Below are 21718 nucleotides of genomic sequence, written 5' to 3'. Positions count from 1 at the left end.
AAAGCACCTTTCTCATCCTCCCCTCTCTTTGCTCATTACTAGTATTATCTGAAAATTTACACAGTAAGGATACAAAAAGGATGTGAGAAAGCAAAATATTTAGAATACAGAGAATGGAACTCTATATTTATTTTTGATGTTATAATAGACATTTCTACAAAGACAGAGGAACAATGCCTTTAAAAGCACGGACCTAAAAGTGTTTTCTATAAAAAGAGTAGAAATTGTCTAAATATTTTAAAAGAAAAACCAGCCACACCATTATTTCATGCACTCCTGTTCATGAAGACTTTTCCTGTTTTTGTTAGCATTTTATCTGTTTACAAGAGACACATTTTTAGATTCTGAAGATTATTCTTAAGTATCAAAATTAGTTTCAACCCCACCCCATCCTCTACTGAACTGAACTTCTAAAAGCAAAGTTCTCCTTTAGAGAAGTCTGGAGGAGAAAGTGAATGAATCACTATTTTTATTTGTGGTGGTGAGAGGAAGAAAGAGGTGGGGGGAAGTGGTAGCCTCTTTAGTTTTTTATCCAATGTGATAAAATGTGTATTTTGTTTTTTCTCTAGCATGTTCCCTATCTTATTGAATAACTTGTTTTATCAGCTGTTTTATACACAGCTCTTTTGTGTAAATACACCATACTTTATTTCCTATTTCCCTGTGGTTGAACACTTAGGTTATTTTCGACTTTTTGCTGATTAAGAATAAAACTTGGATGAACATCCTTGTAATATATCTCTATTCACACCAGATGATTTCTTGGGAAGAATTTCTAAAAATGGAAATAGTGGGTAATAGACCAAAAAGTTTTTATTTTGTAGGAATTTTAATAGATACTGCTAGCTTTCAGAAAGGGTATATTTTTGCTCCCACCAGCAGTATGTTGATTCAAAGATAATCATCTTAAAAGCAAAATGGGGATTGACAAAAATCCAAGAACAAATTTTGACTAGACAATTTCAAAGGTTCCCGTTAGCTAGAAAATTATGATTGTGTTGACAGGCTGTGGCCAACCTAAACCAAACCTGGTGGTCTCACCAGCGAGTGCCCTGGACTGGTCATTAACCCATCACCTCAAGTGTGCCCTTGAAGCACTGAGAAGCTCACCTTTGCCAAAATGACAAGGAGTTATTTGTTTGAATATAGTTTTGGAATCCAGAAGACAGAAATACTCTAATACCAAGGAGCTAGTTTTAGGAACAATCATTTAGGGGTTTCCCTAGTGGCTCAGATGGTAAAGAATCTGCCTGCAGTGCAGGAGACCCAGGTACTATGCTTGGGTCAGGAAGGTCCCCTGGAGAAGGAAATGACAACCCACTTCAGTATTCTTGCCTGAAGAATTCCACGGACAGGGGAGCCTGGCGGGCTACAATCCATGGGGTCGCAAAGAGTTGGACACGACTGAGCGACTAACCCTGATGCGGGCGTTGAACTCTCCAAACCCCACTGGATCTTAGGGTCACCTCGAGGCTTGTCCCGTTTCTCTACCTTCACCAGTCATTTGGGAGAGAGAGGCTGACTGAGTGCCTCAATCAGGAGTAGCAGAATGTAACCTCGAGACCTCTGGCCTCTTCTCACTTTTATCCAAAATTGATGGTAACTTCTCTTTCAGCCTCCAAGCAAAGAAGAGACTTGGCCTTAAGCAGGATTTTGGTTTGTTTGCTTAAAAAAAAGAAAAAAAATGAGGTGTGTTCCTCACGTCTGATTAAATTGTGGAACATCTTTGTGCCTTTGTCCTGCGCCAGCTCCTCTGGTGAGCCCTGCAGCCAGGCCCCCAGTGCTCAGCACGGGCCAATAGACATCTCACGCGGAACAAGAAAGAAGAGGACGATTCTCACTGCTTTTTGCGGGGAAGACACAGTTGTTTCTTTGCGGCACTTTAGACTTTTTGTCCAGTGGGTCCCTTGGTAATAGTCTCTGATGGGTAGAGTGGTCACTCTCCCTCGGGGAGTTGGCGGAGCTCCAGGGGACGTGGTCAACTGTGCTCTGAGATGTGGCCTCAGCGTGTCACGCCAGGGAGTGTCGCTGGTCAGAACTCACTGTCAAGGAGCAGGAGGTACACCCCCAGAAACAGAATGTGCTTTTCATGAAAGACTTCCAGCGGAGCGATTGGAAAGAGAGTTCCAGAAGCAGGAAGCCACGCTCTGGTCCCTTCCTGCCAAGACCCTATCAGGGCCCTGCTTTCTGTGAAACCGGAGACTGAGGTGGCAGAAACAGCCAGAAGCCAGGATGCGACATGAGGGCTTCTGTTTTGTTTTTTCTATCATATTTTATATTTAGTTTTCTGCCTGGGCTGAGGGCATCCTTAGTTTTTTTAATATCTATTCATTTATTTATTTTATTTTTTGGCCGTGGCCCGAGGACTTTCTCTAGTTGCAGGGAGTGGGGCTGCTCTTGGCTGCAGTACACGGGCTTCTCATCACAATGTCTTCTCTGTGGGGCGCAGGCTCTGAGATGTGCAGGCTTCAGTAAGCGCAGCGTGCGGGCTCAGTAGTTGTGGCTGGCGGGCTCTAGAGTGCTGGCTCAGTACTTGTGGCACACAGGCTTAGTTGCTGCCAAGCATGTGGGATCTTCCCGGATCACGGGTGGAACCCCTGTATCCTGCATTGCAAGGCAGATTCTTGAACTTTGACCACCAAGGAAGCCCCTTGAGGGTTTCTAAAGAGAGAGAGAGCAACCTGGCCAAGAGTGGAGCCCTCTGCTGGGAGCAAGGTGGTCTGTTCTTTGGATGGAAGCAGAGGACACCAACAGCCAGAGGAAAGTTTGTCCTTGGTGGGAGGAAAGAGTCAGACCAAGACTCAGAGAAGCCAGTCAGCGAGGAGGCGGGTTTTAGGCATGGGAATTCCAGGGCCGGATCAGCAGAGACACTTCCCAGGAGGTTTTGCTTGGTGGGGTGGATGTTGGACCTGGAGCTGTGGGTTGAGGGAAGGGCAGGTAAAGGTGCTGTGTGGGACTGGGGAAAGGTGGGGAGGGGAGGAAGGAGGCGTGACCCCCCTATGCCATCCCTACCGGGAAATGCAGACTCTGTGATTCTCGGAGGCTCCTGTTACTGTCATGATATATGGAGGGGCAGGGCTCAGCCAGGCTTCAGGAGAGCTGAGCTGGTTCCTGGATCCCCCAGCCTAAGTGAGGGATCAAGGAGAAGAGCCAAATCCTCGGGAGAGGAAAGAAGTCACTAGGCGTCAGTGATGCCCTGAAGATCGCACACGGGATTTGTGTTGCCTGAAGTTCCTTGGACGAATGTGTGAGACTTCCTGGTGGCTCAGACTGTAATAAGTCTGCCTGTAATGCAGGAGACCCCGGTTTCATCCCTGGGACAGAAAGATTACCTGGAGAAGGGAATGGCAACCGACTCCAATATTCTTGCCTGGAGAATTCCATGGACAAAAGGAACCTGGTGGGTTGCAGTCCATTAGGTCACAGGGTCGGACATGACTGAGTGACTAACACACATTTTTCCTGATTCCTGAAGAAACTGTTTCCGGGGCTGGTTCAGGACGCCCATCCTGACAGAACTTGCCTCTTGCAGTCCTGCTGAATCTGCTTCTCTGGAGTGAGTCTCTAGTCCATCTCAAGCTGGCAAGTTCCAGCTCTTTCTGCCCTGGTAATTTCTTCATTCCTTCCCTCCGTGTTGCTTATAGAGGCTCTGTCTGTGGACAAGATCCCTGTCTCAGGGCTTTCACAGCCAGCAGGGTAGGAGAAGGGGGTGACAGAGGATGAGGTGGTTGGATGGAATCATCGACTCAATGGGCATGAGTTTAAGGAAACTCCCGGAGATGGTGAAGGACAATTAAGCCTGTCATGCTACAGACCATGGGGTCGCAAAGAGTTGGACACAAATGAGCGATTGAACAAGGAAGCTGAAAAGAGTATAGAAGTAGCTGCAGGGTAGGGCAGAGAGGATCACAGCCCCCGATGATACAGAGGGTGTAGAGCAGCTCCTGATCAGTCTGAGACATCGGAACTTCAGAACCTCTAGGATCTTGCCTGTGGGTCCTGACTGACACTTAGTAACTCAAGAGTGGAGAAATTTGGAACTTCGCTGATGGCCCTGTGGTTAAGACTCTGAACTTCCGACGCAGGGCCCAAGGGTTCCATCCCTGGTAGGGGAACTGAGATCCCACATGCCGTGCAAATGAAAAAATGAATGAACTCGTTAATTGCTGCATACTTAAGGAAAAAAAGTGTGGGTGGCTCCTTCCCACATCCATACATTTTTCCTCTTTCAAGCTGAGTCTTAAGGCTGGTCCCCTTGTTTCACCCTTGGAAACAAATGCCACCAAGGGAGTCTGCCCGGGGTATTGATGGGGATCTGATGTAGGTCAGTCTCCTGATTCCCACCCTGCAGGGGAGGAAGAGCAGAGGGATCCGGCAGGAGGCCAGCTGTGGTCGATGAATCATCCGGAAAACGGCAGGCAGCTATTTCTGAGCTAAACGCCACCCGATCTGCCTCCTCACCTTGAGTCCAGTGTCCTGGTCTCCAGAGCGCTCCCTCTGAGATGGAGCCAGCGAGGGGCAGAGAGCCCGGGCAAAAGTCAGCCAGCACCTTAGTCACTCCTGTTACCTCGTGGGCAGAAGGCACGGTCTGGGAGGCGGGCAAAGCCGGCAATTCTATAAAAGCTCTAAACTCTGGGTCTGTGAATATCCCCTCCCTCCCTCCCTCCTTCCTGCCTTCCTCCTTCCTTTCTGCCTACTTTGAGCGCCTGCTTTGTAAGCCATATACTGTACCCAGCCCTGGAGATACAACAAGCCAGGGGTGGCCCTTGCCCATGAAAGAACCTAGAGTGAGAGACTGAAAACAGTGCCCGATGTGTCCCGAGTGCCTGCCGTTTGCCACACGCTGATTCAACCATTCACCGTGCGTCAGTTCCTCTGCTCTTCACAACAGCACCGTAAGGTATCTGCCGTTTGATCTCATCTTTAGGATGAAATGGCTGAGCATGGGGAGATTGGACTCACTCTAATGAAACCATTTATAAGCAGGGCTCCTTTCCACACTGACTCACAGTATTGGGAGGTCTTTGTGAAGCTGGTACATCCATTTCCCAAGGTGGAGGAGAACCATCATTTCTCCTTTTTTTCTTGTTGGGGTATAGCCAATTAACAATTCTGTGATAGTTTCAGGTGAGCAGCAAAGGGACTCAGCAATGCATATACACTCATCCATTCTCCCCTAAACTCCCCTCCCACCCAGGCTGGAGAACCATCATTTCTTGAGTACCTGTTGGGGACTAGACATGGTGTGGTCCTTCTCCACCCGACTCTGAAGTCCCGGGATGGGGGACCCAGGCTACTCCAGGTGTCCACCTAGGAGCCCCCACCCCCAGCCATGCTGCTCTTCGGGGATGTCTGCCCCCTGTTGTCTGCCACCGAGCAAGGAGCAGCTCTTGACTAGGATCCATAGAGGAAGCTACCAGGCACCCTGTTGCCATCCTGTGTTCATCGTGATCCCAGCTCCGGGCTCGGCATGACCTCAGGGCCAGCTGTTGTCTAGTGGGGCGGGCATGGAGAAGCCTGGACGGAATGTGTCTGGAAGCCCACTGGTAACATCCAGTGACCCTGTTCTTGATGTCCTGCCCGGAGTTATCCAGCCTTGACATTCCTCCTTAGAGAAAGAGGAGAAATCCTAGTGGGTCACCAAGGAGCCCAAGTGTGTTGGTAGCACATGTCACTGAAGAAGAGAAGGGAGATGTAAAGATAGAGAAGGCAGCCCTGCGCTTGCACTTTAAGTTACTGAAAAAGGTTATCAGTTTTTCCTGCCAGATCAGGGCAATGAGCTTCCCAAGTCATGAGGGTTAATTTCTTTTAATCATTAGATTTTTTTTTCCTTTGCAATGGTTGCTCCTCTCTGAAAGCTTCTGAATGCTGCAGACTGACTTATTTGGGTAAAAGTTCATTTCTGGTTCCTGGAGCTACTTTAAGTGATAATCTTGAAACTCGGGTAACCACAGGAATAACTTGTTACTCTTCCTCCTTAATACTGTAAAGGACTGTGACACAGTGTTAAATATTTCAGAGTGAAATAATTGAAGTGGTCTGTTTTCTATCTGTTGAAAATCTTGACTGGATTTTAAATTTTTATTATTTATCTTGAACAGATTAAGTAAATGTTTTTGCATACAAAGAATGTTATTGTTAACAATATTTTTCAAATCACATGGATTATGACCCATGAGTGAAGTATAATCAAACCAACTGAGTTGATCACAATCAGTAGGGTTTTTTTTTTTTTTTTGGCAATGAAAGAACAGAATAGAACAAAATGAATAGGAAAAGAATAGCCAAAACATGATAAAAGGTATATTTTATTAAATATTAAAATCAGTTATATATATTTGTGTATGTAAAACATATGCCTAATTTTTAAAATGATGTGTAATTTACAAATAGTCAATTCTTCTTTTGTATTATACAACTTTATGAATTTTGACAAATGTAAATGTACTTCTAGCTTTGTCCAAAAAGTAAGAAAACTACTTAAAGCAAAAATCTGCTTAACTGAGTGGAGATATTCACAAAGAATAAGATTCATTTAAGATCTTTGGAGGCACTGACATTGTTGTATCTAAAAAGATAATTTCACACACCACTGATTTTAAAGCCAAACAGAACCTTGGAGACTCTCCAGTCAATGGTTTTCAAACCTTTCTTTTTGCAGTGACAACTGTTTTTCTGTTTTTATAAGCCAGATCTACCATGGAACCCCAGCAGGTAAGGGAGAGTTGCTTTGCACAGAGACCAGGAAACAGTTTGAAAACCCTCTTGTGCCCAAATTAAGGAACTGAGGACAAACTGGCTGCATGACTACTCAAGGTTGGTCACTCCAGCTGGCAGGGGTGGAGTTCAGACTCAAGCTCTTGGCCATTGTTCAAGGTATTTTCCATGCTGTCTTGCATGGAAGCTCAAGAGAGTCATAAGTACAACTTAACCCCACCAAAGAGATTGGATGCCTTAGTATTGTGTGAAAGTGTTAGTCGCTTCAGTTGTGTCTGGCGCTTTGTGACCCCACGACTGTAGGACGCTAGGCTCCTTTGTCCTTGGAATTCTCCAGGCAAGAATACTGGAGTGAGTTGCCATTCTCTTCCAGGAGATCTTTCCAACCCAGGGATTGAATCCAGGTCTTCTGCATTGCAGGTGGATTCTTTACCGTCTGAGCCGCCAGGGAGGCCCTATATGTATTCCCACACCAGCAGAGACAAAGGAATAGGCCAGTGACTCCTATGGATGGCAGAATCATGAGTCTGCTCAAGAAGTCGGGTTAGGTTATTTGGGCAGCATGAGTTATTTAGGGAAGCTGGAACCTGAATGTAAGCCCAGAGCTGGGAGTTCCATGCCAGGAGGAAGTGTGGTAGGCCTCCAGAATTTGAGGAATTGGCCAGGCCCTACATAGCACCTACTTGGGGGTGATTCACCCCGGGCTTAAGCCTTTTTCTTCCTAACGGGCCATGGGTAGGCCCCTACTTGTGTGTTGCAACTGAAAAATAGCCACTTGGTGGTAGGAGAAACCAGCTGTTTCATCTCCTTTCTTCTCTGGGATCCTTCTTTCACTTTTTTCTCTTTGATTTGCAAGTGGGAAGTGGGGAGATAGCAAGAAGGTTGTTAGGGGCAGGTCAGGGAGTATAAAAATTGGGTTTGTGATTTGTAAATTCTGCATCAAAGGCTTTTTACCCTCGTATCCATTCACTGAACTTACTTCAAACACAGAGACCATCTACTTTTTTTTCCAGCTTTTCCCCATTTATTTACATTGCTTAAAGTATTCTATTACATGAATACATGACAGTTTACTTCTCTGTTGATAGACTTGGGTCATTTACAGTTTGTGGCTACAAGGGTCTCTAATACTATGAACACTTTTATATGTCTCCTGATGATGTTGCTGTTGTTTTTCATGTCTGACCCTAAGTCATGTCTGACTCTTTGTGACCCTGTGGACTATAGCACACCAGGCTCCTCTGTCCTCCACTGTCTCCAGAGTGAATGAATTTGCTCAAATTCATGTCCGTTGAGTCAATGATGCTATCTAAACATCTCATTCTATGCCATCCCCTTATCCTCCTGCCCTCAATCTTTCCCAGCATCAGGGTCTTTTCCAGTGAGTCAGCTCCATCAGGTGGCCTAAGTATTGGAGCTTCAGCTTCAGCATCAGTCCTTCCAATGAATATTCAGGGTTGATTTCCTCTAGGATTGACTGGTTTGATTTCTTTGCATTCCAAGAGACTCTCAAGAATCTTCTCCAGTACCACAGTTCAAAAGCATCTATATATGTCCCTAGGGGGAACCTGCTGTCCAGCACAGGGAAATCAGCTTGGTGCTCCGTGATGACCTCGGGGGGTGGGCTGGGAGGGGTTGGGAGGAGATTCAGGAGGGGGGCGATATATGTATGCATATAGCTGATTTGCTTCATTGTACACTGCTGTACAATGTTAACGCAGCAACGCTGCAAAGCAATCATATTCCAGTTAAAAAAATAAAAGGATAAACACTGGAGAAAACAAAAACAAAATAGAGCAGAGAAGCTAGACTATCTATTCTCCATGAGTACACCATACCAGGCTGCCACAAACTGCCATTAACTATCCCACGCCCTCCACCGCATTGAGGAAAACAGAAACACGAACAAGAGAGGGGTCAGAGACAAAGAACGCGCTTCTGTCAGAACAGCAGCCGTCTGATGCAGAGCTGACGAAATGCTTGACTTTGATGAGTGAAGCATACATTTTTAGAAGGTGGCAAGGGAGATCTGTTAATGAATATGACCTGGAAAATGTCATCCCAGATCTGCTTTCGGATTAATCCCTGTAACTAAATTTAAGACAGGTGGATGCCCGATAATATTGTTCAGTCATTGGCTCCCACTCATGCTCTCCAAAGGGCCTTCCCAGGTGGCTCAGTGGTAAAGAATCTGCAATGCAGGAGACGTGAGTTCAAGACCCGAGGACTTTCCCTTGGGTGGGGAAAATCCCCTGGAGAAGGGAATGGCTACCCCATCTGGTATTCTTGCCTGGAGAACCCCATGGACAGAGGAGCCTGCTGGGCTACAGTCCTTGGGGTTGCAAAAGAGTCAGACAGGACTTAGTGACTAATCAACAATATACCCTCCAAAGAAGGAGAGAGGTCACGTGATCCATCCTCTGGCCTGGATATTGTTTATACAGAGTTGTTTCCATTGATATTTCAAGGATCATGTCTCTTTGTTGTTGTTGTTGAAAGAATTATTAGCACTTTTTTTTTTTTTTTGGTAATTTGAGATTTGCATGTGGAGTGGGAAACTTGGTGATTTTCTAGGTATCGCTGAATTAGATCATTATAGCCTAGCTCCAGCACAGAGTTGTAAATTGTCACAATTTTTAAGATACTGGTTTATACTCATACACCAGTACACAGTTAACTTTCTAGAATACTTTTATGTATGTGAGTTTTTAAATATGCATCCCCATCATCCTTGGAGAAGGAAATGGCAACCCACTCCAGTATTCTTGCCTGGAGAATCCCATGGACAGAGGAACCTGACAGGCTAGAGTCCATGGGATCGCACAGAGTTTACACAACTGAAGCGACTTAGCACACATGCATCACACCTACTCCCAAAAAAGATGTGCATTGAGGAGTATCCGTGTTCCTATGGAAAGCAGCAGGGCCTCCTGATTTAAAAAGAAGTGGAGGGGGCTTCCCTGGGGTCTGGTGCTTAAGAATCAAGCTTCTACTGCAGAGGGCACGGATTCAATCCCTGGCCAGGGAACTAAGATCCTGCAAGCTGGTGGTGTGGCAAAAAGATAAATAAACATAATATCTTTAAAAGGAGTGGAGGAAGTTTGTTTTTTATTTGAAACACAAGGTGAGGGAGCACAGAGGCTGAGAGAGTTGAATAGAGAAAAACACTCAATGCCTAAAACTAAGGGGAGGAAGTGAGGACTGGTACCATACCACCTCTTTGATAAGCAGAAATTGAAAGCCACGGGGAGGTGATGACCTCTTGGGTGTCAAAACATCCTAGAGTGAAATTAATGGCAAGGGTATTTAGTAATATTTAATTATCTATTTGATTTATACATAAGATTGCAATAAATAGATAATACATACCTAAAAGGGTTTCCCAGGTGGCGCTATGGGTAAAGAACCTGCTTGCCAGTACAGAAGACATAGAGATGTGGGTTTGATCCCTGGGTCACGAAAGATCCCCCGGAGAAGGGCATGGCAACCCACTCCAGTATTCTTGCCTGGAGAATCCCATGGACGGAGGAGCCTAGTGGGCTACAGTCCATGGGATCACAAAGAGTTGGACACAGCTGAAGTGACTTTGTGCACACACATGCACAGATAACTAAAAAATCAGCTAGACAGACACTTATTGGACATTTTGGTTGTGACCTGTGCAGCAAAATGAGTTTGGACAGTCCAGACAAGCATGAGCATGATGAGCTCTTCTAAAACCACAGTCAAATGAAAGGAAATGGATTACAGATTACTGTGTCTCCCACCTCAACTGGAATAGTTACATGGAATTTTTACATTTTGTAACATAAGAGAATAGCATAGCAGTTGTAAGTGTAAGCTTTTGATTTGTTCAGAGTTGCTCAAGGGAAAAAATGGAGACACTGATGTAGAGAACAGACTTGTGGACACAGTGGGGGAAGTGTGGGCCGAATGGAGAAAGTAGCATCAAATAGATACAGTACCACGTGTAAAATAGATGGCTGGTGAGAACTTGCTCTCTCACACGGGGAGCCAAGCCTGATGCTCTATGATGACCCGGGGGAGGGGGGATGCAGCGAGGGGAGGGAGGCTCTAGAGGGAGAGGATATGTGTAAAAGGCTGATTCAAGTTGTTGTATGGCGGAAACCAGCATAACATTGTAAAGCAATTTTCCTCCATTGAAAAATAAATGGAAAAATAAATAAATCCCTTCTCAGCTGGTTACTATATGACCTGGGACATTTTAGTTCATTTCTCTTAGCTTCAGTTTCCCCATTTGTAAAACTAAGTAGCAACAATTTTGCAGAGCTTTTGTGAGTAGAAAACGAAGTGATTTATGTAAAACACTTAGCACAGTACTTGATACATAGTGCTCATAAAATGGCTAAATTATGGCATTTATTTATTTATTTTTATTTGTGATGTTTATTTTGTTTAGTTATTGTGTATATAGCAAATGTTGATTGATGAAACAACACATGGGAATATTATGCTGAAAGGTCTTCTTTAATAGATGAGATTTTTCGAGTCTTGGGTTTGCTTTTTGTTTGTTTGTTTTATTCGTGCTTAATTTTTACAAAGAAGTGAATGGTTTATTGACTTACTGTGGTGTCATGTTTAGGGTCCTGGGGACAAGGCGCATAGTGTGAAGGCCACCACTAGAGGGCCTTTCCTTTGCTATAGCAATGAGGCAGCAACCCAGGAAGCCCTGGCTTTTATGGAGACCCAGCAGTCATGCTGTTCATTTTGGGAGTTCTAGAGGGCAAGTGAATAACAAGAACCCTACAAAAGCAACTGGTAGGAACCACTTCCACCAGAGATCTGGGAGCATGAAGGTGGATGTCACCAGAGATCTGGGAGCATGAAGGTGGATGTCAGCAGACACACCCGGTAGGTTCCAGGCCAGGGAAACCGGATTGTGGTAAGACCCCTCTCCACCTCTGCCATGCCACTGAGTTACCCTGATGGGGGATAAAAATGACACGATAGAGTGGAACATCCACTTGGTGACAGGAAACCAGGTAGAGTGGGAGGTGAGGGCTTAACAATAACAACAAAACCCACCTGGAGTCAGCACGGAGTCTTCCGATTCCCAGTGGAGCCTGAGACCAAAACTGATGGCTGGGCCTGCGTGAATGAGATGCCCATAAAGCCCCTTAGAGTTCCTGGACCACATAAGTCCTGTGCATCCTTTCCACAAGGATGATGGCTGGGCACCTGTGATGATGCACTATCATGAGATAAACGTCCTGGGGACCGGGTAGTCACTCAGGGATCGCCCAGCCAGTGATGCAAGAGGGATGTCATTGCTTTTCATCAAGCATCCTTGGCCAGTAGCTTACAGTGGGTCAGAGTGGGGGCGGTGAGACCAGTGCTTGCAGAGGTGAAAGCTGCAGCAGAAACCTGGGATCTGGGCCACTTCGGCCCAGCAGGGAAGCCTTCCCTGCTTCCCAGGGAGTCGGACCTCTCAGGACTGGGGCACCAGGGCAGGGGCAGAAGTCCCAAGCCTTTGTTTTCTTGGGGCAGCCTTGCTTCTCTGGACTTGGCATCGTCCTCAAAAGGAAAAAGAGCTGTCCAGGGGATCAGGCAGAATAACAACGTGCCCCCAGACTTCCAAAGAAGTTAATGCCAGCCGGGGAAAACTTTGCTTTTTTCTGACTCTTCTTGTAAACCAGTAATTCAGGATTTTGCGCAGGGAGGAGGCTAACTCCCCATCCGAAGTCTGTAGCTCCCTGTTTAAACTTGTGAACCTCTAAGGCTAAGTTCTCAAGGCCTCGCCGCCCGTGCGCTGGTCTCAGCAAAGGACAGGGGCTGCCGGGGAGCTGCGGGCCGGCTCGGCGCCCCGACCGTAGGCAACCCTCGGGCCGAGCTCCGTGGGAGGAAGCCGGGCTGCGGGACTGGGCGGGGGCGGAGCAGGTGAGCCCGCGGGGTGGGAGCGGGGAGTGCACTTGTACGTGACGTTGGAGTTTGCGGCAACCTCGGAGCGGGAGGCTGTGCACGCGGGTGCGGAGTGGGTGAGCGGCCGGCGACCATGCGCTCCGCGGGGCGGCCGCCGCAGTGAGCCCTGCGCGGCGACGGGAGCCCGGCCGGCGGCCCCGGGAGGCAGGGCCGGGGCGGCCAGCAGCTCGCGCTCCTCCCCGGAGGAGGCCAACGGGCCCGCGAGGCGCGCTCCAGCCGGCCCCAGGATGTAGGCGATCGGCGGTGGCGCTCAAGGAGGCTGACGGCTCATCATGAAGAAGCACTCGGCCCGGGTGGCCCCGCTCAGCGCCTGCAACAGTCCGGTCCTGACCCTCACCAAAGTGGAAGGTAACGGACCGGGGCGGCGGGGCCTGGAGCGGGGATCCTCGCTCCCTGTTACCTGTGCCCCTGGGGCAGCGCCGCGCGCCTCCGGAGGTGGAGGCTCGCTCACCCGGCTGCCCCGAGAGGCTGCAGGGAGGGGACTGCGGGCTGCCCACCCGGCTGCCTCCTGTCCAGCACTTCAGCTCCTTCGAGGCCTGTCCGGAGTCCCCTGGGTTGGAAGCATCACCCCGGCTCAACCCATCCCGCCCCCAGGCAGACCAGAGGCGTAGCTTAGAGAAGGCTGGCTGCCGCAGGCGGAGACATCCCGCCCAGCGCTCCGAGCCTTCCTCAGCCCACAAGCCAAGCGATGCCCCGCTCCGTGGCAGGGCCAGCAGGTGAGCGAAAAGCCACCAGCAGCCTGGAAAACGTTGCTTTCCCCCTACTCAGGGGACCTGAGGCAGAGACCCATAGCGGCTCCGGGGAGCAACCTTACTCAGACCCAGCGGGCACTGAGCTGGAGTAAAGAGGACCTTGCCTTTCTATGGGGGAAGGAGGAAACGCAGAGAGACACAGCCTCAGCCCCCAACTCCTCCTCCCGGGAGGCCGAGGCGGACTGGCTGAGTCTCCTTAGGCCCGGTGAGGGCTGCGGAGGGCCCGTCGGCGGGTTGAGGAAAGCAGACCTCTCGTTCTAGAGCCTGAACTAAGGATCCCAGTGCAAACCTGGCTTCTGCTCTTCCCCTGTGACTGGAGCTGGGAGCCGGGACCTCTGTGTGATGGTTTCTGAGGACCCTGTATTCCCTCCCGAGCTCTTGTTTGTTACAAGGAGAGAGAGAATCAGAGGGAGAGGAGGCTGGCAGGGCACCTGCCAATAGTCATCCTGGTACCATTGCCCCCACTAGAGAGGAGGACTCAGGCCCAGAACGGTGGATGGACTTGTCCAAGACCTGCAATGGTAGGTGGAGAAGCAGGAATGGCATCTCAGCTGTTGGAACCAAAAGCCATGCTTTTCAGAACATCACTTTGCACTAACCTGCAACTTACAATTTCGTATATTCTATATATTTCTTAATACTTAACTATTTCTCATTTCCTACCTTTAGAAGATTGTTGGGATTTTTGGGTTTTTTTTCCTGCACATGGCTGTCTCTCCCTTCCCCCTTCCCAATTTTAAGAAAGACTTGGTATGAGTGACCTACACCTGAATTTAGTGCATGTGCTACCTCTGGGGCGGGGGTGAAAAAAAGTGAACGTGTTAGTCGCTCAATCGTGTCCTACTCTTTTCGACCCAGTGGCCTGTAGCCCGCCAGACTCCTCTGTCCATAGGATTCTCCAGGCAAGAATACTGGAGTGGGTAGCCATTCCCCATTGCATTTTCAAGCCTTCCCGAGGATCTTGCCCAGGGGTATAAGCAAGTTGGGGAGGGGAAGAGTTGGATATTTGTTTCCCTTGGAGAAGCTGGAAGTGTCTTCTTGTTCATGGGATCTTCATGGGAAGTGGCTGTGTCTTCATTGATTAAGTCAAACAGGTCGGCCCTGCTCTCTAGTTGTGGGGTACCTCCCCCAGGCTGGACCACCACCTTGGGCAGGACACCTCCCAGGGGGCACTCGGAATCAGGCTGGGCATGAATGGCGAGGCCTCCGGAGCTGGGCACTGTGACCTCAGAGGTAGTGCAGAGGTCAAGGGTGACTTGCTAGGCAGAGGTCCCCCCCCTCCAGCCAGGCCTAGGGTTGGCCTTCAAGGAGTAAAAATGGGGGTTCCCTCCCCCAAGTCCCTTGGGGCTACTACCGGGTGAGCCTTGAGCCTACTGTTCCCATGGATGACCTAGCACAGCCCAGGTTTGGTTTCTTAATTAACATTTGCACATAGATGTCTGTGGATAATGGGAAGTATATTAAACTAAGAATCGGACAGCTCAGGGGATCAAGACTCCCCCTTTGCAGTGTATAAATCATAAACACTGAGCCTCAGTTTCCTCAACTGTAGAACAGAACTAACAATCTACCTCAGAGGATTTTGGGAAATGAATGCAATCAGGTCAGTAGGTAGGTAGGCGACAACACCTGGCACATGCCTGGCACATAGTAGGTGCTTAATAAATGTTTGGCAATCCTCCAGTCACAGACTATCTCACACCTTTGGTGAACCTTCTTGCTGCTCTCACAAAGAGTACATGTGTGGGGTATCTAGACATTTTGGAAGTATCTGGAAGCATCTGCAGAGTTCTAGGGATACTAGAAGGCCTCCTTTTTGTATAGGACACCTGTGTGTGTGTCAGAAAAAGTCTGCAGGGCAGAGCTAATTAAACCTGCCCTGGGTATGCCTAGACTTCCATGTAGCTCTTTCTGTTTGTCTGCTTTTCTTCCCTTGGTATTTGTGTTCAATTTGGTTTGGCGTCTATTTTTTGAAACCATTTGCATCTTGCGTGCTTGTTTTGGAAGTGTTGAATCATTTTGTTTTGCCTTGGATGCAGAGGATAAGGTGGTCCCCCTACTGTGGCTGTCTCTGTGTGGATGGCAGACAGGCTCCAGTGGTGGAAGGCAGCCAGCAAAGGATATTTATTAGCTTGTGTGGTGTGTCTTCTAAGGGGAGGCAGGAAAGCCCCAGCATGTGGTACATATAAAACCAAAATAGAAAATACAACTCTTGGTGGAACTCAAGCACAGGATGGTGGACAAGATGACTTCATTTACTCCACAGATATCTCCCCTGATCCTGCTCTGTGTCCCTGAAAGTGTGAATAGGAGCAATGCTCCCTTCATTCTTTGAAGGAAGTTTCAGCTTAGTGGGAAAGAGACCCATACAATGAATAGGTAATCCAGTACAAGGTAGTAAGTTTAAGTTTTTGGTTCAGAACTGAGGACAGAGAATTGCAGGGACACTGATAACTGGATAATCTGAGGAGGGGGAGGGGAAGGATTCCTGAGGAGGAGGAAGAAGCCTTCCTGAGGAGAAGGAGGAGAAGGGGGAGGCCTTCCTGAGGAGGAAGAGGAGGCCTTCCTGAGGAGGAGGAAGGGGAGGAGGAGGAGGAGGCCTTCCTGAGGAGGGGGAGGAGGGAGAGGAGGAGGAAGAGGCCTTCCTGAGGAGGGGGAGGAGGGGGAGGAGGAGGCCTTCCTGAGGAGGAAAAGGAGAAGGGGAAGGCCTTCCTGAGGAGGAGGAGGGGGAAGAGGAGGAGGCCTTCCTGAGGAGAGGGAGGAAGAGGGGGAGGAGGAGGCCTTCGTGGGGAGGAGGAGGGGAGGAGGAGGAGGCTTTCATGAGGAGAAGGAAGAGGCAAAGGGGAAGGCCTTCCTGAGAAGGAAGAGGGAAAGGGGAAGGCCTTCCTGAGGAGGAAGAGGAGAAGGGGAAAGCCTTCCGGAGGAGGAGGAGGTGGGGGAGGAAGAGGAGGAGGAGGCCTTCCTGAGGAGGAAGAAAAGAAGGAGGGGGAGGCCTTCCTGAGGAAAAGGAGGAGGAGGGAGAAGGGGAAGCCTTCCTGGGAAAGAAGAGGAGGAGAAGGAGGTTTTCCTGAGGAGGAGGAAGGGGAGGAGGAAGAAGAGGAAGAGGAGGAGGAGGAGGTTATCCTGAGGAGGAGGAGGAAGAGGAGGAGGAGGAGGCCTCCCAGAGGGGGATATTTTTCTGTGGAGGAAGCCTTCTGAGGTAGAGTCCTTGCAATTGAAGTGAGAAAACCTGTCCGGCCGGGAGGGAGGGGAGGCCGGTTCAGGCAGAGGGAGGGTAAGTGCACAGGGCCTGCTGGAAAGCAGAAGGGGACTGCCCCTGGGCTCCGGGAGGAGTTGTGTCTTGAAAGGGACTTCCAGCCAGGTTGATGGCATCTCTCCTGTCTGACGGCACACCTTGTATTGTTTTTTATCTTCCTTTCCTGGTGTTTCCCCTGGACACAGACACTGAATATTGATCAGTAACGCATCTTTACTTGGATCATCTGTATTCACAACCAACTAATTCATGTTCAATAAAATTACAGTCAGCAGGAATTAATGGCTGAGAACAAGACAGCAAATTCCCCCAAGAGGCCGCCACGGCCACATGTGGACTGTAAGTGGACTGGGTTTGGGGCCCACCTCTCCTGCTGAGCCAAGTGACTTTGGCTTCATGATTAAAGCTCTCTGGGAATCAGTTCTTTCAACTGGAAATGAGGGTGATGATCTGTCTCTTGTAATAATGAGAGTAATAGTTTCCTGCTAATGAGCGTTATCGATAGGTTGCAGGCACTTTGTTTGGGAAGATGGCTACATAATCTCTTTGCCTTCCAAAAGAAGGAAGCATTATTACTGCAATTTACTGATGAGGAAACTGAGGCTTGGGGATTCACTCATAGAAGTTATGTGATGAGAAATCAAGGGTACTGTCAATTCCCTGGTGTTCCAGTGGTTAAGAATCTGTGCTTCCACTGAAGAAGGCCTGGATTCAATTCCTGGTAAGGGAACTAAGATCCTGTAAGCCACAGCATGGCCAATAAAAAATTCTTTTAAATAAAATTCTATTAGAAAAAAAGGAAAAAGCAAGGGTGCCAGGCTGCACGTGCATATTTGCCTGGCACTTTGTCAGTGCTCAGTACCTGTTTCCTCCCATCACAATGTGACTTAGAGGTCTGGACCACTGCTACGGCTCATAGGGCCACTACTGTTGGTATTACTACTGCCTCTGCTTCAGGGCAGTCAGCCTGTCTCAGCCTCCCCCAGCCTTGATCTGGCTCCTTTGTTTGTTTACTTGTGACTGTGTTAGGTATTTGTTGCGGCCCGGGGCTGCTTGCTGTGGTGTGTTGCCCTGAGGCATGTGGGATCCTGGTTCCCCAACCAGGGATCGAACCCATGTCTCCTGCATTGGAAGGTGGATTCTTAACCTCTAGACCACGAGGGAAGTCCCTCTGTTTTTTGTTTTTTAAAAGATGTTTTCATTTATTTTACTTTTTGGCTGTGCTGAGTCTTTGTTGATTCTAGGGTTTTTTTCTAGTTGCAGTATGTGGGCTTCTCATTGTGGTGACATCTCTGGTTGTGGAGCCTGGGCTTTAGGGCATGTGGCTTCAGTGGTTGCGTCTTTGGGCTCTAGAGCCCAGGCTTAATAGTTGTGGTGCACAGGCCTTGTTGCTCCGCGGCATGTGTGATCTTCCCAGATCAGGGATCAAACCCGTGTCCCCTGCATTGGCAAGCAGATTTTTTATCACTGAGCCGCCAGGGAAGCCACCTCCTTTGTTTTTATTAAAGGAATAAGACTGTTATTCAGCGACATGCAGCCCTGAGGGTCAACCTTAGAAGCCTCTTGTCTTGAGAAGTATACTGCCAAAGGGTCCCCATGCCCAAAATGTTTTCTAGGTTGGATCGCTCTAGACCTAAAACGTCAAGGACAAAAATCACTCCTGTATTGATCCAGTGTGTTACCTAATATGTTCAAGAGAAGGAACCAGATATTACTGGAGATGCCAAGAGGAGCCAGTTATAATCCTTGACCCAAACAAGTGAGAAATGTCGCAAAGAAAGATTGCATGTTGGAAGGTAATTTTTTTTTTCCTTGGTCGTGCCCACTGCATGTGGGATCTTAGTTCCTCTACCAGGGATGGAACCTGGGCCCTCTACATTGGAAGTACAGAGTCTTAACCACTGGACTGCCAGGGAAATCCCTGAAGCTCACTTTTGGCCAGGACATAGATAGCCACTCTTACCCTTGCTTTGTCAAAATGGCATAATCTAACAGGACACTTATTTCCTGCTGAGCCTGGATGTGGTCTCAGAACCCTTCTCATCACTGAACTCCAGGCGATGATTATGTATCCTTTCAAGCTGGTCTTCTGGGAGCATGATCGCAGCACCATGGTAGAGGCCACGCCTCTGCCCTCCGGTGTCATCGTGTGCCATGCTTATTAGTTGCTCAGTCGTGTCCAGCTCTTTGTGACCCCATGGACTGTAGCCCACCAGGCTCCTCTGTCCATGGGGATTCTCCAGGCAAGAATACTGGAGTGGGTCGCCATGCCCTCCTCCAGGGGATCTTCCCAACCCAGGGTCTGAACCCAGGTCTCCTGCATTAGAGGCAGATTCTTTACTGTCTGAGCCACCAGAAAAGGCTAAGAACACTGGAGAGGGTTGCCATGCCCTACAGGGGAGCTTCCCAACCCAGGGGTCAAACCCAGGTGTCCTGCATTGCAGGCGGGTTCCTTACCATCTGAGCCACTACGGAAGCCCTGGTGCCATAGGTGGGAGGTAGGAACGTGGGGTTCCAGGCAGAGGTGGCCCTGCAGACCAAGATGCAGGCTTAGGAGAGGGTAGCATTTGGCCGAGACCTGTGGGAGTCTGGTGGGGACAGCGCTTACGTTATCTAAAGAAGTCAGGGGAAGAAGGTCCAAGGTCAAGGCTGGCCACAGGCAAACTTGGAGGGCCTCTCGAACTCCGGGCCTGGGAGAGTCGGCCGTAACTAGTAGGAAGAGGGAGCTGTGGAAGAGAAGGGAGACACCGTCTGAGTCTGGGATACATGGCTGAGATGTTCAGTATGAACCATGAAGGTGATTTCACCAATCACAATAAATATTTATAAAGGAATTAGAGTAGAATCAAAAACAGTCAAGTATATCACAGACAGAGTTGAAGTAGGAGAGCAGAAAGGGGGTCATCCAAGAGGACTCTAAAGATGAAGATGCTTTAAATTCCCTGGCAGTTCAGTGGTTAGGACTCTGCACTTCCACTTCAGAGGCACAGGTTCGATCCCTGTTCAGGGAACTACGATCCTGCAAGTCGAGTGATGTGGCCCCCCCCAAAAAATTAAATAAAAATAATTAAAGATTAAGATGTCATTGGCAGTCACAGCTAGGGAGACAGGGGACAAATTTAGACAAGATGAGAGTGAGGCCTTTGAGTGCAGGTGTCACATGTAGGAGGCAAGGGCCTGGGAGAAAGAGGTGGTAAAGGCCAAGTAACAAATCAGGTGGGAGACGGCATTGTGGGGATGAACAGGCTGGCCCAGAAGCCTGCTGGCCACAGACACTGGGGAGATGGAAGAGGCAGAACCCAGATCAAAGGGCATCATGGAAATCCCAGGAAGAAAACCAAGAAGGAGAAATTGTGATGCGGTATCAAATAGGGTCAAAGGAAGCAGTATTTGTTTTGTTTTTTGATCGCACTGTTCAGTTTGTGGAATCTTAGTTCCCTGATCAGGGATAGAGCCCTCACCCTTGGCAGTGAGAGCATAGAGTCCTAACGTCTGGACCCCATGACACAGTTTTATAGAAACAGTTTTGCTGGTCCACAAACCAGATTGCAAGGGGTGAGTGTTTGGCAAAAGAGAAGAAAAGCAGAGGCCAGTAAAGGTGTTGGTCAGTAAGAGAGGTGAGGGGAGTTAAGTTCTCTTTAGGGGAAAGGGGAGAGATTTGGGGAGGGCTGGTCAAAATGTTAGTCATTCACTTGTGTCCGGCTCTTTGCAATGCCATGCACTGACTATAGCCTGCCAGGCTCCTTGTCCATGAAATTCTCGAGGCAAGAATACTGGAGTGGGTAGCCATTCCCTTCTTCAGGGCATCTTCCCAGGCCAGGGATCGAACCTGCATCTCCTGGTTGGCAAGCAGATTTGTTATCACTGAGCCACCTGGGAAGCCCTAGGGAGAGCTGATGTTTCTGTAAATTGGAGGAAGAAGTCTGGTGCTGGGGCAGGTCTGGAGTTGCCCCAGGAGAGTGTGATTGAGGCAGCAGAAACTGGAGGCAGAAGGGCTTGGGAGGACAGACCCAGCCAGAGAAAGGATGGTTAGCCTGGCAGGAAGGGAAGAGATGAGATCAAAGACCTCAGAAATGTCGGCTGCTGGGGAGGGAAGCTGAGGACCTGAGCTGGTGACTTGGATCTTCTCCGTAATGTACGAAGTGGCACCATCTGCCAGAAATGATGGATGGAGACGAAGGCTCACAGAGGTGAGACAGGGTTTGGAGGAGCTGTGTGGGAGAGCCCAGGAGAGATATAACTCTTAAAAGCCTTTTTGGCAAGTGATCCATTCTCACTGGTTAAGACACCGTGTCACTGAAGGGGAGTGTGGAGGAAGAACGCCCTGTGGGCACAGGATGCTGGCATTTCATGTCCTGCTTCCCTGCTAGCCAATTCTCACCTCCTGGAGCCTGGGCTTCTCTTTTCTGAAAAGAAAGGGGATTAAAGTAGATCTTCCATGGCTGTTTCAGCAGGAAGAGTCTATGAGTCTAGTAAGGAGCTTACTCATTAGCAGGGACTGGTTTATCTGATGAAATCTCTTTACTATCGGAGAGTAAGACTGAGGGAACAAGACCCAGGGCAAGTCAGAAATTTGACCTGTGTGTGTGTGTGTGGATGTGTGTGTGTGTGTGTGTGTGTGTGTGCACGCATGTGTCTTCATAGAGGAAGTCGTGCATGCACGCTCAGGCCTGTCTGACTGTTTTGTGACCCCGTGGACTGTAGCCACCAGGCTCCTCTGTCATGGGATTTCCCAGGCAAGAACACTGGAGTGGGTTGTCATTTCCTCCTCCGGGGATCTTCCTGACCCAGGGATCGAACCTGGGTCACTTGTGCCTCCTGAACTGGCATGTGGATTCTTTACAACTGCACCACCTGGGAAGCCCCACGTGTGTGTGCATGTGTGTGTGTATGTGTGCTTGTATGTATGTGTGTGTTCTTGTGTGTATGTGCATGCCTGCATTTGTGTATATGTGTGTACATGTGTGCATGCATGTGTGTGTGTGTTTCAGGGGTGGGATTTGGCATCTGGGCAGGAAGAGGAAGAAAAGTTAAATGAGCACTTAGTTTCTAT

At 48.7% G+C, this 21718-nt stretch overlaps 1 protein-coding gene and 1 non-coding gene across 5 annotated transcripts in view; both read left to right on the top strand.

Moving 5' to 3' along the window:
• Positions 1 to 21718, top strand: part of SLC35F3 (solute carrier family 35 member F3) — a 416096-nt gene that overhangs the window by 268803 nt on the left and 125575 nt on the right. The window contains exon 1 of one of the 4 annotated variants that reach the window (XM_043477111.1): positions 11524 to 11589. The exons of 1 other annotated variant lie outside the window; for it this stretch is intronic. In XM_043477111.1, coding sequence (XP_043333046.1) covers positions 11571 to 11589 — 19 coding nt within the window. In that variant the 5' untranslated portion in view covers positions 11524 to 11570. Of the gene's footprint in view, positions 1 to 11523; positions 11590 to 12660; positions 13006 to 13556; positions 13931 to 21718 lie in introns of those variants that run through there. 2 more of the 4 variants (XM_043477109.1, XM_043477110.1) reach the window with 2 other exon arrangements.
• TRNAG-UCC lies at positions 19605 to 19676 on the top strand. Its single transcript has one exon. It is a non-coding gene; the product is annotated as a tRNA-Gly (tRNA).

This window comes from Cervus canadensis, chromosome 8 (genome assembly GCF_019320065.1).
Source record: "Cervus canadensis isolate Bull #8, Minnesota chromosome 8, ASM1932006v1, whole genome shotgun sequence".
In the NCBI taxonomy this organism is placed as follows: Eukaryota; Metazoa; Chordata; class Mammalia; order Artiodactyla; family Cervidae; genus Cervus; species Cervus canadensis.
Note: the sequence above shows the minus strand (reverse complement) of the source record. Positions and strands in the feature narration are given on the sequence as shown.